This window comes from Acanthopagrus latus, chromosome 7 (assembly GCF_904848185.1).
Source record: "Acanthopagrus latus isolate v.2019 chromosome 7, fAcaLat1.1, whole genome shotgun sequence".
Taxonomy (NCBI): Eukaryota; Metazoa; Chordata; class Actinopteri; order Spariformes; family Sparidae; genus Acanthopagrus; species Acanthopagrus latus.
In genome coordinates, this window is record NC_051045.1 from 6,928,122 (window position 1) to 6,946,807 (window position 18,686).

Genomic DNA, 18,686 nt, shown 5'->3' on the forward strand with positions numbered 1-18,686 from the left:
TTCTGTACAAATGAAAGACATACTTTATTGACAGACAAATTAATTTAAAAATGTACAGGATGAATAACAAAGTCAAAGTGTATTTTTAGTCAAATTTCCAAGACATACAAAGAAGACTCCATTTGTTTTTTAACTTAAAAAGGTCATTATTATTGACCATACTGAACAGTTTGTGGGACTGCTAAAAAACAGACTTTTTAATAACACTGGATTTTTTAAAACATATATATATACAATTCTTAATTGGCCTTTGCCAAACTTGGTAAAAAAAAAGAGAGAAGTGTGTTTCAGCCCATTTAAACGTGACACCAGGGTTAAAATCTTTGGTTTTGCAGCTAAAGTGTTTGACAAACTGCCTGTTGGCTCACGTGTGATTGTCAGTAACTGTCTGTATGACCCCAATGAATAGCAGCTGAACGCCGCACACCGCAGCACGTCTGTTTGCATGAGGTTTGCTTTTTGGTTTTTTTTCCCCAAAACTTTCAAGATGATCACCTTAACAAAACGTCATGTTGAGTGGCAAGAGGATTTCACAAAATGTCACGTGAAGAAGAAGAGTTTCTTTTTCGAAAGTCGTCTCTGTGTTTTGGGATGATGCAGACTAACCCCTCGCTGATCACATTTAGCTGAACCTTTAGAAGTTCAGGGAAATTTTGGACAGCACCAGCAGATGTGGTAGTCGCAATGGATGGATGAAGAAACTGAAATGTTTTATGTGTGTGTGTGTGTGTGTGTGAGATGAAAAGAAAACTCCTCGGAGAAGGAGGTGATTGTCTTGTTACACTATCAAATGTCTTTCCTGAAAGATTCTGAGATGGTAAGGGATGTGGATTGGAGGGATTTTGGCAGTGACCGAGCTATTCCATGGAATAATGCACACACGCACTCTAAAATGGGATTTCCATTTGACTCATGCACTTCCCATTCATCCATGTCTTGTTGCGTTTTTCTACACATGCCTCCAAACAGCATCCTAGCTGAGAGGCGTGACACAGGCTGGATTCTGTTGCGCTCACTCGTTCCGCGTACTCTCCTCCATTAAAGGGCCTTTTTTCTGCCTCATCACATTTCATAATGCTTTCTTTTTGTTTTTATTGTTTTTTTGGGGGGATTCACGCAAAGTTTCTCCACATATCCTTCATTTTGTGCAGCCGAACCTTCCTTGTTTGGCTGAGAGCTCGCCAGATCATGGGTAATTTAATGAAAGGGAGAGCTTTGGTTGGCATTCTGTTCATTGTAACTCCGTTCACTCGGGGGCGGCTAGTGTCCGCCTCCGCTCCGGGACTCTCCGGTCGACCAGTCGATGATGATAAATGACAAACTCATGACCATGAACACGAATCCCAGTGCGGCAAAGCAGGCGGCCTGCGGGAGGGGAGGGAGAGAGAACAACATCTGCATTAACGTCAAAGGTATTAAATACAAAATAATGCAAATAACTGAGATAAGCAGGGCTGCACAATATATCAGCCATGGAATCAAGTGAGGCAAATTAACTCAGACACATCATGTTAGAATGATTTTACCACTAATAAAAGAGCCAAACATACATATTTCTAATTTCTCATGACTGATCTACAACATATGTCTGTCTAATATAACACACTTTGGTCCAATTGAGTTGTTTTTTGAATACAGGGGAGTTTCTCACTTAAGAATCACATGCTGTTCAAGTTATCTGGAGGAAATTCCTGCATTGCATAATATGGGAAGAACGAGTCGCAGAAAACCAAACGACTGCAATGTAAGTTTTTTTCAATTTCGTGCAGCACTAAGTTAGAGTGTCCTTAGAGTTGTACCGTAATCTTGGTTCTGGACATTAGCGGCTCCTGCTCTTCAGGAACTATCCGGATGTAGAAGATTCCAGGTAGGATGAAGATGAGACTCGGGGCAGATGTGGCTCCTGAGGGATGAAGGAGAAGATGGTTACACCGTGCACAGATGATATCATTTATGCAGCGTGAATCATGTCATCTGTCCCGCGTGGACGTACCGATGAGGCCGAAGATGTCGCGGATGGACGGCACCAAGATCACAAGCAGGTTGACCAAGAAGAGGAGACAGAACGCAATGCCGATGTGAATGGCCCAGCGGAAAGGCTTGTCGGGGAACAGGATCTGAAGCAGGGCCCTGCGGATCTGCAGCGGGAAGGAAGGAGAGACGGAGAGTGTTACTGACAAAACTGTTTGAGACGATACAGGACAGAGTCACACGCAATATAAGAATATAACCAAGTTGAGGAGCGTCAATTCTCAAGCAACTCTTAGTTTTTGAGATAAAAAACTCTTGGGAGTAATAATCGATGAGAAAGTGACACATAAATAAATCATATCAAATCAAAACTGTCCAAATCTGTCACAACACTGCACAAAACACAAAAAGGACAACTGGACTCATAACTCACTATTCTTCACTACTCACTCATCGTTTTAACATAAAACCTACTGAAGAGTAACAATTTTAAAACAAGCACAAATTCCATGTTTTCAGTGAAAACAAGGCCCACAAGAACAGTCAGTAAAGCTCATTAAAACAACCCCACTGACTCATTATTTGGGAATTCAAGTGCCTTTTAAACACCAGGCCTCACAGACTGTAAAAGTCTACAAATGATCTAACGAGCAAAAAAACTGAATACTTCCTAATTTTACTTGAGGGGGTTGTTTTAAATGAGGAAGAGCGGGTGTCATTTCAGGGCAAGTTATTAAAAAGAAATAGAGGCCAGTAGGAGGAAGACAAATATAAATAGATAAAATTGTGTGTGTGAAAGTTAAAATGGGTCAAAGTAGTCAAATGTAAGAATGAACATTACAGTTGAAAGATATGTAAGATGTGAGCATCACTGAGAAACTGTTGTTGATCTGTTTCCTCCAAAGCATTTTAACTATTATGCTCTCTGAACTCTTGCACATCTCGTGGTGATTGCACCTAAAAATATGTATGTACGTAGGCCGGGTTGGTCCCTCAGGATAACTCTTTCGCTCGTACAGTAGTTGGTGAACAGCTGTGAACACTGTCTAAACTGAAACTGATGAGTTTACTGTCAGGCCCACTGTGATGTGCGCTGTACATTACTGCTTAATAAACACGTTGGAATTTTTTTTAAAAAAATTTATCCGTCCCTTGAACTTACGCAACCTCACACTCACTACACACAGAGCCCACGTGCCGTTCATCATTGCAACAAGGCGACTGGCTTTTTCTGGAGAAAAGGCTGCAGGCAAAACGACAAAAAGGCTGCTGAAGAACAGGAGCTGCGAAATCCTACACCAGAGCGCAGACGGCAGGACGGTTTCTGGCTGTCTGCAGGGTTTTAACGTCACCCTTTAGGATCGGATCAGTGTGCTAGGCACCTCAACACGGAGCGGTTCTTTTGGTACCATCTACAACTTTTGATAATGGAAATGTTCTTAAATGCAACAAACTGAACTGAACTGAAGCCCAGTGCTTGGTGGGTGGACACCAAGCTTTTGTTTTGTCTACCTCTGTCTGTGTTATTTAATAATATTATTATTAATTATACACTGCCATTGTCAGTTGTGTAATGGTAATGCTTTTTTTTTACGATCGGCACTATAATCTTAGGCCTCAGCCTGCTCCGTTATTCGTTGGTTAGAGAATATAATGTTTGATTTAGTTTAATGTTTTGATATGATGATTATGATGTATGATTAACTTGTTGTAATTGTGTATTCTTGACGAGAAAAAGACAAACTTACTAACTCTAACTTAACTAATTACACAAGAGTAAAGGATGATCCTATGTTTATCACCGCCAGTAACATCCCACTGCTGTGGAGAAGCTGTTAGGTAAAGCTGCTAAGCTCCTGCAGGCCCCAGCTTTCACTCACTGACACGTTAAAAGGCATTTAGACAACAAAGCTGCTCATGTTTAAGGAATGAGACTAGCAGTGAAACATACTTGAACGTCTCGACCACGTTAAGCAGCAGCTCACTGCTCGCTGTGCAGAGATTTTGACAAAAGTGCTTATTTGCTTTCTTAGAAGGAGTTAAACGAGAGGATGGACACGACACTAACCTCCAAAATGTCAAACTTTGAAAAAAACAAAAAAACCAAAAAAAACTGTGTTTGCTGCTCTGCTGTTTGTTCTCAACAATTCCTGTTTTCCACTCACTTGAAAAACTGAGGTAATCTTAAAAAAGGAAAACTTCAGAGTGAAGTTCAGCAGACCACCGTTAGCTTTTCTTTCACACAGTCAGAACACGATTGAAACAAGGACAGGAACTCGTACATGTTTCATTCGGGCACAGCCCTGAAACAGCACAGCAGTTAGTTTCAGTGCCTTGATATAACACCGGTCTCTGAGACACACGTGTATCAGTTATGTGGTGCAGAGGCTCCATCAGCAACATGTCAGGCCGTTTGGAAGTGAATTAAAGACTCCCGTGGCTCAGCTTGGTGTCCACTGTTCTGAAATCTCAACCACCAGGGGTCATCCTTACCAACGATGACTTGAAACATTACACAGACGATCTACAACTGCCTACTCACTGAATGTAAGACATTAATATCTGGTTATCTCATTTTAAAAATATCATCATGCATTTGATCCTCACTGTAATGCAGTGATGTTCCTCCTGTGATGTGTTTTTATATTCTTAGACATTTAAACTGGCAACCTTCTTCCTTTAACTTATCATTCTGACGTAAATACTGATTACAAAGCGTAATGGCTGTAGAAAATTGGCAGTGTCTATGTTTCCCTCTGTGTCTCTCCCTCCACTGCGCTGCTCAGTCTGCCAACAGTCTGGATTCTTCCCAGAAAAGCAAAAGGTTTCCGATTACAGCACAAAAGAAGTGCGTCTGCCGTTTCGCAACCAAAACCACTGAATATTTTCTTGATAAATAAATCAGATTTTATGCCAATAAAATGTAGCAAATTAAAAAACTTATGCTATCACAGGAGATTAAGAACCCAGTTAACGTTCACATTTTCGAAGCAGGACCTTCTTTCACAATAAGTGATGGACAAAATTTATCAAATAACTGTTTCGCTTCTATGTTGTTTTTATCTCCTTGTTTGTGTCTCTTAGTTTGAAAGATTTTATCTGAACTTAATTTTGTTATTTGTGAGGTGGGTTGCTTTTTTTTTTTTAAAGTGTTTTTAAACTGAAAGATACCGTAAGAATTATCGTCTTTTTTATTCTTGTTTTGGTGTAAAGACTCTCACTATACTAGAATGATAGATGGTCTTACCGGGAAAAGAACGACGGGGACGGTCAGCGTGACGGCCACCAGCACGGCAAGACGTACGCAGAGGACCAGGACATCCAGGGGGTCCACGCGGCTGTAGGTGTGCAACAGCTCCGACTCCACATTACCTGCCCACAGAGAGTCAGACACCCATTGACATATCTCACGTGTACTGGACGCTCATTCACAACATATTTTTTTCTGACATTTTACCACATTTTAGCAGACGCTTTTGTCCAAAGTGACTTACAGTTATCCATACATACAGTCATACACTGAGGTGCGAGGTGCCGACCAGCACATCGGGAGCAGTCTTGGGTTTGACATGCAAACCAGGGGAATCGAACTAGCAACATTCTGATAACAAGACACTGACTCTGACCCTGTCGCCACAACACTTCAAAATCCACATAGAGTTTGTGTGCAAGTCTTGCTGCTCACATCTTTCAAACCAGCTGATCTCTGAAGGTCAGCAGGGAGGAGACTCTTACCATAAAAGGTGAGGTAACCAAACAGAGCGGTGAGCAGGTACATGACGAACATGGCCATGATGGAGATGTTGGCCACACCCTGCATACGCTTCTTGGTGGCACTGGAGAAAAAAAACAAAACAAAACAAATAACTCACGTTAATTTCTCTATAACACTTCATGTGATGATAAAGGACTAGATTGTGAGATGTTTGCTTACTCTCGTAGCTCTGTGTAGATGGGCAGCACCTCAGGGTGGCAGACAAAGGCGAAGGCCAGAATGGGGATGGTGTACGCCGTCTAGAAGCCAAAGACACTGATGGTCAGCAAAAAAACACTGCACAGCAAGTCCAGCAGGCAACACAAGGAAACACTTGTCTCATCCCCGACACTGCTGTTGACACAGCACACCTCAACGTGTGGCAGTGGAACTGTCGAGAAATAAACCTGCGGCAGACAATTCAGGAAAAGGCAGACCCACAAAATGTAAACATGTTTTTCCTCTCACCTCAGGGTTGACGGTAAACAGTTTGGCCTTGCACTGGTCGTCTGTCGCATTGATGAGAGCGTGGTCATGCACAGAGGTGTGGTTATGATGGTCATCTTCAAAAGGACATTCGATGCTGAACTTCTTGTAGATTACCTTGGGAGACAACAAAACATCCATGAATGAAAGGACAAAAATGTAATGGAGGAATAGTTCATACAGGGTTTACACGGCTTTTTAACATTTTAAAATGGTATTTTTCATCAAAACTACATAATGCACTATGTTAAAAATGACTATTTCTCTCAACAGGGATCAAATAAATGATAAAAGTAAAATTCAACCACTTTCAAAGTACATTACTTCACCAGCAATATCCAGACGCATTATCATCACATCTAAATTGTTACCAGTTCACAGAATTCCTTTGTACCCGCAGGATGTTTTCATTCCAAATATAAAAAGATTTCTGGTTTACATGATTGAATGTTGAGATAAAACACCAGATTGAAAATCCAGCATCGAGGAGTATATTTGAATTCAAGCATGGCCCTGCGCTTAAAGTCACGATGGCTAAGCATCTTCTAAACTTTGCACGAACTCAATAGTTCAAACTTACCGAAATTAGGAAAAACACCATGCAGGAGAGGGAAAAGCCGCTGGTGTAGCCCAAGTAACCTGTGTAGTAACGATAATAAGATGATGCAGAACGATTCATGGGCAAGGGAAGGGATGATCACTTTAGTTTCAGTACGGTGACAGGGATGTGAAGTGAACAAAAAAAAACAAAACAGGTGGCAGTAGAGAATTGACGTGCGTGGAAGAGATATAAAAATGTGTGATGACAGAATGAAAAACATACCAAGTTGTCTCATGAGTGCTAGAGGAAGGATGATGAGAGTGCTAACAATGATGATCAAGTAGTTTCCATTCAAGTACCACTCTCTAAGAGACAGCCAGACAGACATGTAAAGAAAAAAATCAGGACACAACATAACACAAAAACGGGATCTACTGTGCTGTGCATGAAACATCGTCACGCATATCACTCAGACGCTCACCCAGTGTTTTCTTGTTTACTGAGGAAAGCTTGAATAACCAGAGGGAGCTCAGACTTGACGATGAAGAGGTAGCTGGACATTGCTGAAAGGGAAGCGGAAGCAGTGTTATTTTAGCGTTACTTACTTACTTACTTAAGCAGGTCTACTCTCACCCTATCCAATGGTTTTCACTCACAGATATCAGACATGAACATGAAAGGAATGGCATGACAGTACCTCCGATGTTGTGTATCGTAATGATGACGGCGGCCAGCACTTTTCCTGGGGGACCAAAAGCCCGGTTCCCAAGCTGCTCATAAGCTCGAATGCCTGAAGACCCAAAGACATCACACACACACACACACACACACACACACACACAGTGTGATAAATGCAGAACTCAACCCCGTGGCCACATACTCTGAGTTATGTGTGTTGATTCTGGCGCTGACTTACCGACGACTCCAGCACTTTTCAGCAGGAGATGAATTGAATATGCAGACAGAATGGCGATGCATATCAACAGGAGTCTGAAAGACACAAGAGCAGGGTTGGGAATGAAGTTCATGTAAAAAAAAAAATGACATGACAGAAATGGTCTCATAAACATGGACATTGTTCTCATATGAGAGTTAAAATGTTGCCCATTATGTAAATTGGGGGGGGGGGGCAAACTTTACCCCTTAGAGAGCCAAAACTGAAAATGAATGGTGAGCCACAGTCAAAAAGCAAACACCCACTGCATTACATTATATTTGAAAATATTGTTAACATTGGGGTTGCACAATCAATCAAATTTCCAAATTGTAAGAAGCTGCAGATAAAAGGGTAAAGTGGCTGACACAACAGCGTTACACTCTGCTAATCCTCTTGAAATGCGAGTGTTAGGAGAAACTGTTTAAATGGTGCAGCTATTCAAAAAAAAAAGAAAAGACTTATTATGGCTTTTCTTTTTCTTGCAAAATCGATTCCACTCTCATGTGTTTCTGCTAAATATGAAGCTAGCGATAGAGGCTGGTTAGCTTCACTGGTACAAAAAGCGTGAAACTACTATCCAGTCTTTGTTTTGGACTGTCTCCCATGTTTCCAGCATTCATCCTAAGCTAACTGGCTACTGAGGCTACTGTACAGGCATTACAGTTGCATGGATCGTGTTATTGCTCTCTTCTGTTATCTCCTTATATCTGTACTTCTACCACTTGGCGCTGCCTCGGCCTGCTCAGTCACCCTCGTGGATTTATGCTCATCATGTGCATTTAATAGAATCTACGTCTGTCAGATGATTGTGTCTATAAAATTCTTTGGAAAACTATGACTTTGTTGCTCTGCTCTGTACACGACGCATCTATTTCATGTTCTCTGTGGCTCTTCCTGAGTCTTCATCTATCCTTTGATGTTTATTTTGTTTTTTCCAAATGCAATAAAAAAGCATAATAAAGAGGTTCTTTTTTATATAACTAAAGCTGCGAGTCAAAGTACAGTAGTCTTCTCCTGCAGAGACGTCCTACCCTCCAAATCCTAAGGAAGCACGTTTGTTTGATACAGACAGCAGCAAATGTCAGACTGTCACGATATTAATAACTTTGCAAAAGTGATCATTCCCCCTAATTGTGAATCATATAGCAAACACAATATATATCAGAATGATCTTAATATCTCAAACTGATTTAAACAGAAACATGTTGTGACCTTAACTGAACCTCACAGTGGGCCAACTTTGGCTCACAGGCCCCACTTTGGGAAGCTCCAATCTAAATAAGTGCAGACAGAATGACAAAAAAAAAGAAAGGAAACCTATTCTATAGAAGGTTCTTCAGTTCTGCAGTTCTTTCAATCATTGTCTTTTCTGTTTTTGTTTTTTTTCCACCCACACAAGTGAGGTTGTGTCTGAGAGGCTGGTTCTCCACCTCCCCCCCCAACCCCAAAGCCACATAGCACAAGACTGATCCAGGCAGGCGTGTCTTGGATCTGATCACTGCTGGGCTATTTATACCCACTCCAATCTGATTTAGGGAAGCTGCGTGTGTATGAGCTCTAATGTACACTCTGACAGATCAGGCCTCGTACCGGGACGGCCGTGCTGTATATAAACAGTGTTACACCTACAACTCACACAGGTGGAGGCGGAAACACGCATTTCTCAAGCACGGAGCCCATCCCCCCTCCCTCCTGCAACCACACATACCTGTCCAAACACAAGCACATACACACACAGTCAGATGATACAAACACGTCCCTCTCGTCCTACTTTCTGGCCTTATATGGATCCTCCAGTGACTATATCCAATCTGTATCCACTGACACAAACTTCTGCAGCCCAGTCCTGATTCTAATGTTCACATCAAACCCCGATTCCAGACAAAAGCAATGATAAAATGCACTGATAGAGCACTTTTTCATGCAAGAGACGCAAAGAGGTTCACAGCTAAAAGGGCATAAAACAAATCACGCAGCAAAGTGAAAAGTAAAACATTCACAAATTAGCTGGGTTAAAAAAAAATAAAATGTTTTTTAAGAGAAGCCATTAAGAAATACCTCGGTGAACAAGCAAGGACCAGCCAACATGACTTCAGTTAGCAAAAATCCTCCCCGTGTCAGTCTACAAGTCGTAAACTGAAACACACACACACACACACAGCCCAACTCTACTCTTGTAACCTCAGTGGGTCTGCATACTCGTCTTTACCAAAATACTGAATATAAATCACAAGAAGCTGAAGTCAATATACAGAGGTCTTTGTTGAACGAGAGGACAGAATATTACAACCTCCATCACTGGGCTGTGCTTCAAAAACACAGACACATGCACACACACACACACACACACGCACGCACACACACGCAGTTAAATCAGAACAGGGCCTGGACTGCGTGTTTGGCCGGCGTACTCACATAAAAAGAATGATTCCGGTGTTGGACATCGCGTAAGCCAATCCCAGAATTCCACTGCCCATGATGGCGTTACTGAGGTTAAAGATGGACATGCCAAAAGAAGTCTTTCCCTCGAACTGCAGCAAGACGACAACAAGAGGATGTTACACAAGACAATCAATCCACGAGCTACCAGAAAACATCGATAGCAGCGGCTGTATCTCATTTCACATCTCGGTTGGTTTTGTGTCGTGCAGCGGCGGAAGAGCACTCACGTCTGTAAAGTGGGTTTCTTTCTTGACGCCAGCTTTGTGCGGGAGAAACTCCTCATGTTCGGCCAGCTCATCAAAACTAACAATGGGGGGAGAAAATGTGGTTTTAATAGACACATTGAAGGCATTTTTAATTGCTGTGATTATGATGCATGTGTATCATGGATTACTCTGACACCGGTGAGTCTTACCCATCATCTCTGCTGTGTCCGTTCATCTTCTGAAGCTCCATTCTGGTGGCTTTTTTCTTGTGACTTGACAGACTTTGGAGATCTACTTCAAATGTTTACCTGGCTGGAAATGAGGAGAAGCAAATGGTTGATTTATGACCTGCTTACGCACCAAAATCCCCTCCTAGAGTTGTCCATTGCAGGTTTGACGTCAGCTGGCATTTTTTTCACGCGCAGATTGATCTCACTTCTTTACAGTACTCGAGCAGGTTGACTTCAGCGCGAGTCTTTAACATGTGTACATCTCTTCTGGATGCAACACCTTTTCAGAAATCTTGTCTTAACCTGTTGAAGTTAAGATACGATCGGCGAATGGGGACTTCCGAAGAGCTGAAGAAGAATTCTGATGTGTTTTCGTAAGATAAATATGTAAGGGTTGTCTCTGACTCGCAATGCTAGAGTAACGCTATGGTGACAGCGATGGCGTTTTAAGTGCCCTCACCCTTTTATAGGCAGACATGCTTGTTATTTGCACTTAAACAGGAAGCCTCCAGAAACACTGAATATGACTAATGTGATACAAAGTGAAATTGCAATGTGGCCTCAAAAGGGCAAACCTATTTATAAAGTTTTGAGACACGCACCACAGTCATTTTTTCTGCTTGCCAAGGACAACAAGAATGTTGTTTTTTCATGTTTCTTTTTTTTTTTCTTTCTTGCAAAAACCTTTTGGCTTCACTTCGGGGTTCTGATCAATCCCAAAACTGTGCTAACAGATTAACGGGCTGGTTCATAGCAAAAGACGGCACTTTTGCGATTTAAGTCCATTTAAAGCTTGTGTGACATGAAAAGGCTTTAAATAACAGATGTTGTCAGAGGACTTATGTTGCTCTAATCTGCTGTGGGCCACACAAAAGCTGGCATGGACGGCCTCTGGGAATGAGCGTAGGTCCGTGCTCCTGTCGTGGGGTCATGGGATACTTCCCTTTCTCTGAGGGTCAGGCTGTCCTCAGGATTTTCACATCCAACCCTCCCGAGGACACACTCGCGCTACATTGTGCCATTCCTTTAAGAGTTTCACACAACACCAGAGCCATTTACGTTCCTACGCTCATCTGTGAATGAAGCAGCCCTGTTGACATACAATAATCCATACAGATTGGAGGTTGATAGCCGTGGGCCACAGAGATAAACAAAGGGTTTCTGTGTAAATGCTGGCTATTTAGCCTAAATACAGGGTAGCCTTTTCCCTGCATACTGGCCTCAGGTCAAGTTTGGTTTGAGTTACTTTTTTAGCTTCATACCCGATGACTTTCCCATGGAACGTGGCCAACACACACGTCCACCAAAGCACAGGCTGAAACTCACAAATGCTTTTCATAATTGAGGTCTCACGGAAAAGCCAGTTAACACTCTCACGTTCCGAAAGGCAGATTTTCCAGCAGCCAATTTCAGGTGAGAGAGATAAAGCAACTAGACAAACCTGGTTAACTAGAAACCTTGTTGGATATTTCAGCGGCCTCGAAGGCAGCTCTCATGCAGCGCAAAGAGTAAAAGAGTGGGGAAAAAGAAATAAAAACAAGAAAAAGTGCTTATTTGCCATCTGTTTAGGCAACCATCTTTCCAAACAACCCCCCACCCCACAACCCCCAGATTCCATTCACAGAGTGAGAAAAAAAGATTTAAATAATCCCATTCAATAATTCATATAATAATGAACACCACATTTGAAGTTAAACACAGTAGATAATATTGTAGCCTCACAATCCGGCAGAGCGTACCACATGGCTTTTTGTCTGACGCAAGACCAGCTCACTATTGACAGTTAGCCCTTCCCTTCCCTTCTCTTCCTCTACATCTCAAACACAAGGACACACACACACGTACACACATTTTTAAAGCAACTTACCCTGATGGTCAAGAACAAGGCTAGTTTTTCTTTTCTGATTAATTGTAGGATAAATCCGCCCGCAAGTTTACTCAATTTTTTTTTTCCTCCAATGTTTATATATAGCTTTGTTCTTAGGAGCCTTTCCAAAGCTCCTTGGTAGTGTGAGTGAGTGTAGTGAAGAGAGGAGAGAGTGAGAGAGATTACAGGCTGGGAGGGAGGGAGCGGGAAATGGGAACACCCATACTTTAACCCTTTGTTAAGCACCTTACAGGTAGTATCGCAGCTGCAAAGAGGACCGGAGGGATCCACTCGCCAGGTGTCTGCACCGGGAAGGTGTCAACACCAACACCCAAACAAAAGGGGGGGAATTAAATGTAGTTTTCTCTTTTTTCAAAGACAGACTGCAGTTCAAGGCCACAGGTAATCCCAGGGAGCCCATCCAATCAACAGGGCTTCTGCTGTTCATACTGAAGACTAATTACCATGTCATTACAGAGTATGCATGTGGGGAGGGAGTCATCTGAGTGGGTTTTTTGTTCCAGCATGGGCGGATACTCACTGACAGTTTACATCCTGCTGGAAGTCACAGTGATGGTAATTAGCTTAGGAGATAAGTGCTTTTTTAAGATTGCCCACATGTGATTGTGCTTAGGAGTGGAAACATTGTGCATGCCTGTGAGTTATCGTGAACCTGACCTGGCCTGTAACAGTGGAAACAGCCGAGTCCAGCAACATTTACTCGTTCCTCAAAAGTACTTTCAGTTGGCCGATAAAGTTCAGCAGATACGAGGTCCGCCTGCACACCCCAGAAAACACCCAAATTGTCTTTATCTCAGCCTGACACAAAGCCTTTACTGGAACAAGATCTAATCTGCTGGTGTTTTTTTTCTTTCCTCTTCTTGAGGTCAAGCTGAAATGAATGATGCCTTTTTAATTAGTTTAGTTTACATCCACGGTCACATTATTCACCCAGATACCAATATATACCAATAAATCAATGTTTTTGTGTGTGTGGTTTTTTTTTTTTTTAAATTGATCAAAATCAGATTTCTTCCTGCAAAACTAAATGTCATGTGCAGTTACATAAGCTTGTACTAACCAATTTCAGCCAATATCATAATGACATCCACCCTTCGATCAATCTCCAACTTTACGCTGAGTGACTGGTGTCCCTGGAGCCGACTGCTGCACAAAAAAACACAAATCTATAACTTTATTCACAGATTCATTAAAAAAAAGCTACACTGTCAATTATTCCACTTGAGAATGAAAACAAGATGTTTCTTTCTTGGGCTATATTAAAATCTGCCACTGGAACAAGTTGTCTATAAAACAAGTGACCTAACTCTCAGTGAATGTTACTCTCTAGGGGCTGGCGTCGACTCTATTTCTATATATTGTGATGAGAAGTTAGACAAATACATATGCGGTGAGTTGTTGCAGTTTGCATGTAACGGGAAAAACAAAAATACCACTTCCACATTTCAAACAATTTGGAGTAGTGTGAAAACAAAACATCAGCTCTGTGCAGGCTGAGTGTAGTGATGGAAACATTAATGGCTACCTCGAATCACCTTAAATGACCTCACAGTTAAAGTCGGTTCCATGGGTGATTTGGAAAAACCCAGTGAGCGTATAACCTTACAAACTTGAGTAACATAAAGTTCAACAGGAGACATTTTATCTGCATAAAACCCTCCATCCAACACTTAATGTTATTTTCACACCACCCGTGACAGCGTTTGGAGCCAAGATGATCTCCCATTTCAGCGAGTCATTTAAAAATCCTGGCTCAGTGCTGTGCGTGCTGCCAGCATGTCACCAAAAGGACAGACTGCAATCAAGAATAAAACATACATCTTCATCTGAAATGTTCAACAGGAGCTGAAGCTGACAAATGGTATTCTTATGTCTACTGCCAGTCAAATCCACACAAACAGAGACAATCAGTGTAAATAATGATACGTTTGTTCAGTATCCCCCCCCACGTGTATGAATAGGAAGTTGTGTCGTGGCTCAAATGCCGGAGCAGCTGACTTGTATAGGCCTTGTGAGGCCCTCTTCTGGTACTCACCTCTCCAGTAACAGTCAGACAAAGGGATGTCTTCAGTCTGGACAGTAGTAACAGGGTAAAAAGTTTAAAGGAGCTGGCTGGTTCAATCCCCAAAATCTGCCTTTCACAGAGCCATGAAGTTCTCGTCAGCTGGAAGAGGAGACAGAAAGAATGGGGGAAGGAGGGAGGCAATAATCGCGCGCATTCAGAGACATCCTGCCCCGTCACAAGCAAAGCCCCTCCCCACTCTACAGGCCGCTCGGGCCACACTTGGAGCTCTGTCGCTTCATGAAATACTGCCAGTCTAACTGTGCATATCTGGACACTGTCAGCATTGATCCCGGTGTTTCACCCCAGGAGCATTTTGGAATATGCAAGCAGCGTTTCTAATGAAATGTAGAGCCTAAAGCTGAGAGATAAAAACTGAATTCTGACTGTAATGATCTGCCTACAATTACAGTGCAGCAGCTGTGCAGCTGGTGGTGCCAATAAAACGTGTTGCTGTGGAAAATTTTCTTTTGGTTTTTTTTTCCTAAGCCTCAGCTTTGTGTCATCAGCTCACTGCTGTTGCCATCTAGTGGACACAAAGTCACAGTACTAATCAGCAGGGATGCGCACCAAACCCTGGTATTAAATGGGCCCCTGGGCTATTTTATTACGCATTTAAACTTTTTGGTGTAGTTTGTTTAACCTAATCCCTCTACAAACAGACAGCAATCACATCAGCAGCGGGAGTTGGACTGGTACTGACTGATATCTGTGTTCTTCATTCATTCTAAACTTAACTCAGTGTTTCGATATCAGGAATATTATTTATTTTATGATCATTTTGGGTTTGTTTCCGATGAGATATTATGAAAGTTTAATACCCAAGTGATACCCATGCTACTGCTCAGTGAATTATATAAACAATGCTGCCATCCATGACTTGACAATCAATTTAATCAATTATTTCTTATTATTTACCGACAGGTGGGAGGTATCAAGGTCCCTTTATAGATAAAGAAAGATACGTGGTATCTGACCGATGCATAGATGTCTATACTTGCCAATATCGATTCCAGTGTTTCAGGCAGTATTAGTGGCATTTCTGATACTATTATCTGTATAATAATAACTCTATAAAACATACAAATTGAATATTTATCTAAATATACATTAAGTATTGAAAAGTATCATATCCTCACATTTCAGAAGCTGAAGTCTGAGGACATGTTTGCGTTTTAACTGAAATATAACTGATATATTGTTTGCCTCCAAGAGCAAATAAAAACAAAACTCAAAATAATACAAAACTACTGTCTTTATTTGTTTAAGAAAAAACACATGAACAACATGAACACCTGTAAAATGATGCGACTTCTTGCCAGTAGTCGAGTGAGTTTCCAGTTTCACTGATGAGTTAAACAACTGGTGGTCCATTCAGAAAACCTGTCACTTCCCCTTGTCCACCCACGCAAAGAAATTACACCGAGCGTCAGGGTTGGATGCGTGTCCCTGAGGACGAGCACACACAAAGAACTGTTTGCCCATGTTTGGCCCCTCCTTTTTTACAGTACGGAGCACACAGGGTTCCCCGTGGACCTTACAGGAGGGTGGCGGCGGTGGTCCATGAAGCACTGATTTCCAAAACCCTAAAGATGTCCCTTTCTTGGCAGCTGAGTGTTCCACAGTGGGCTGTGGGGTTAAACATTTCGTCTTCAACCGTTTCTCATTTTCGTCTGTGGCGCTGTTGGTGCGAAGCTGTGGTTGACGATCAAAGACAGGTGCAGTCTCTTCAGGTACCAGCTGTGAAACTGAGGCGACATCCTCTCTAGGTATTGAAGCATTCTGAGGGTTTTGAGACGGTATAACTTCCAGGCCGAGTGTATTTTCACAGTCCCTGACAGGGGCTCCAGTAGAGGGAAGATTTGTGAACTTGGGTTTAAAAAAAGAAAGGAGGCTGCCCTGTGGCTTGGATGAAGTCTTTACAGTCTTTGTCTTTTTTCCCTTTGGAACAACAGAGTCTGATGTCAATAACCGTTTTTTACCAGAGATGCTCACAGCTCCAGATGGGTTCAAATTCTCCCTCCTCTCCTCCTCTTCTTGAGATCCAGGTAAAGCCTCCCTCTGCTCAGACGGACATGGTTTTTGGTCCACCTTCGCAAAGAAGCGGGATAGTTTCTGCTGCTTGCCTGCAAACTCTGGCAGGTAGCGGGTACAGAGGGGAGGAGGTTTGGTGCTGGGAAGGAAAGAGCAGCTCAGCTGCCCCCACACAGGGCAGTGATCTGACCCCTCCACCTCTGGCATGATATCTGCTGCCACAAACTGCTCCTTGGTGAGCTGGCAATCCGCAAATATGTAGTCGATGCGCGTGCCGTAGTTGGTCTGCCGCGCTCCAGTGAGAGTGGACCAGCATGTGAAGGCGCTGGTGCGAGTAGGGTGGAAAAACCGAAAGGTATCCACAAATTTTCCATGTCCATTTTTGGGATCTGCTGAAGTTACCTCAGATTCTTCATCGTGTTTCTCCTCATTCCTCTCCTCTTCCTGTCTGACCCCGTGCAAAAAGCCATTCAGCCACTTCCTCCCAGGGTTCTCCTCAAAATCATCCTGAGTTTTGAGAAAAACAAAGTAGTTAGAGTTTCATTATTTTTAATATACATACACTGTGCACATCAGGACAAAACATGTAATACTTTACTGTTCCTTCATGTTAAAATGAATAGTAACATTCTTTACATTCTTTGGAAAAAACCTGTCTTTGATTTAAACCAAACTCATTGGCTGTTGTTTTTAACTTCATTTTTAACGTACAGACAGGAGAGTGGTATCAATCTTCTCATCTTAGTCTCTGCAAGCCAATCCAATAGGGAAGATTAACAAAACAAACAAGAAAAACATTGATATGATATTTTAACCTTTCACTTACGCTGTCACAGGGGTCACAGTGGTCTATTGGCCGGTGAGATGTATTCACATCTCCCAAAACAATCACATGGCTGAAAAATGTAACAGAAAAAAAAACTGTTAGATAAAGAAAAGCAAGAAAAAAATGCAAACAATAGTGATACATTGTCCAATATTTAACTGCATCACAGATATCACAATACAGGCAACTGCAGTATATACCACATGTGTTCATGTGAGTCACCTATAATACATCACCTTATTTGTGTGTTAACACAGATGCAATCATTAACTGTACACTGTTTCTTCTGCCATATACATGGCTATAAGTTTCAGTGACTTTTGCTGACTTATGACATGAAGCATAAATTAAATGTGCAAAGACAGCAAGGTACACGTGTTCCATTGTTCAAACTTAAACATACAACAGCTGCGTATCAAAACAGTTCATTCTTAAAATGTCTGTGGCAAAAGCAGGATGTGGAATGTTTCTCACCTCCCATCTTTCAGTAGAGCTTCAGCCCGACGCTGAAGCAACTTGTAGAACTGCAACTTGAACTGCTTTCGTTCCAGCTTTTCAGGGTCAGCCCGCGGACAGTAGACGTTGATTACAGTGATGGTTCGCTCTTTGTCCTGACACCTGTGGGTTGTAATATTGAAATATTACTGAAATTCAATCATCATTTTTAGGATTTTTTGAGTGAAAATGAATTCTAAAAATAACCATTAGATCACAAATGTCACCCGTACAGCAAATAAAAAGATCTGTCAAAATAACGGCAATATTATAAATGATTAGCATAGATATCAGCCCTTTTGAACAGCACGGCACATATCAATTATTTCGTCGAGGAAACATCAACCTCGAAGAACTTTTCCCTTACATGATTCTGTGCTGTGTGATGATGGCTCGTCCTTCATTGTCCAAAAGCTGCAGCTCTTCGCTACAGAACTCGTCCTGGTCACCGTAACATCCAACAGCCCCTTCATGGTTGGTCAGCAGACCTGTGAGACCCTCCTCCGCAGCGAACGGAGTGGCGCTGTCTTTACAGTAAGTGGCAACCCCTGTGCATATGAAAGAGAAATTGGATGTGTCAGCAGGGACTATAAAGCATCTGCATGAATAGATAACTTCAGACAAAAATAAAAAGCTCAGTCACTATCTTCTCACTCTCCTGCAGATGGACAGTTAGATTGATTTTTTGTGGCCCACAAAACAGTTCTGGAGCCCCGCAGCAAAACTGAATTGCAGCTTTTTCCCATACAGCTGGTCTGAGATCTCAAATAAAGTTGAAAAAAATCCTATTTACACCCTTGTAAAGACAGTGACA

The 18,686-nt window shown here is 42.1% G+C and overlaps 2 protein-coding genes across 5 annotated transcripts in view; both read right to left on the minus strand.

Annotated features, from left to right (window-relative positions):
• On the minus strand, positions 1-16,974 carry slc38a5a (solute carrier family 38 member 5a). Of its 4 annotated transcripts, none has more exons than XM_037105070.1 (16): positions 16,954-16,974; positions 10,547-10,649; positions 10,359-10,434; positions 10,105-10,220; positions 7,669-7,742; positions 7,450-7,542; positions 7,234-7,315; positions 7,035-7,117; positions 6,792-6,850; positions 6,194-6,328; positions 5,906-5,985; positions 5,707-5,807; positions 5,219-5,343; positions 1,994-2,138; positions 1,800-1,903; positions 1-1,365 (listed from the first exon to the last, which is right to left on the minus strand). In XM_037105070.1, the coding sequence occupies exons 2-16, from the start codon at positions 10,585-10,587 to the stop codon at positions 1,261-1,263; spliced, it is 1,419 nt and encodes a 472-aa protein (XP_036960965.1). In that variant the 5' UTR covers positions 10,588-10,649; positions 16,954-16,974; the 3' UTR covers positions 1-1,260. The 4 variants fall into 4 exon arrangements, with proteins under 4 accessions (XP_036960965.1, XP_036960962.1, XP_036960964.1 ...); XM_037105067.1 differs by lacking the exon at positions 16,954-16,974 and adding an exon at positions 14,491-14,619; XM_037105069.1 differs by lacking the exon at positions 16,954-16,974 and adding an exon at positions 13,516-13,571.
• The window catches only part of apex2 (APEX nuclease (apurinic/apyrimidinic endonuclease) 2), a 3,834-nt gene continuing 902 nt past the window's right edge, over positions 15,755-18,686 (minus strand). The window contains exons 3-6 of the mRNA XM_037105063.1: positions 18,240-18,420; positions 17,852-17,995; positions 17,378-17,447; positions 15,755-17,058 (exon numbers count right to left, since the gene is read on the minus strand). Coding sequence (XP_036960958.1) covers positions 15,904-17,058; positions 17,378-17,447; positions 17,852-17,995; positions 18,240-18,420 — 1,550 coding nt within the window. The 3' untranslated portion in view covers positions 15,755-15,903. The remainder of the gene's footprint in view (positions 17,059-17,377; positions 17,448-17,851; positions 17,996-18,239; positions 18,421-18,686) is intronic.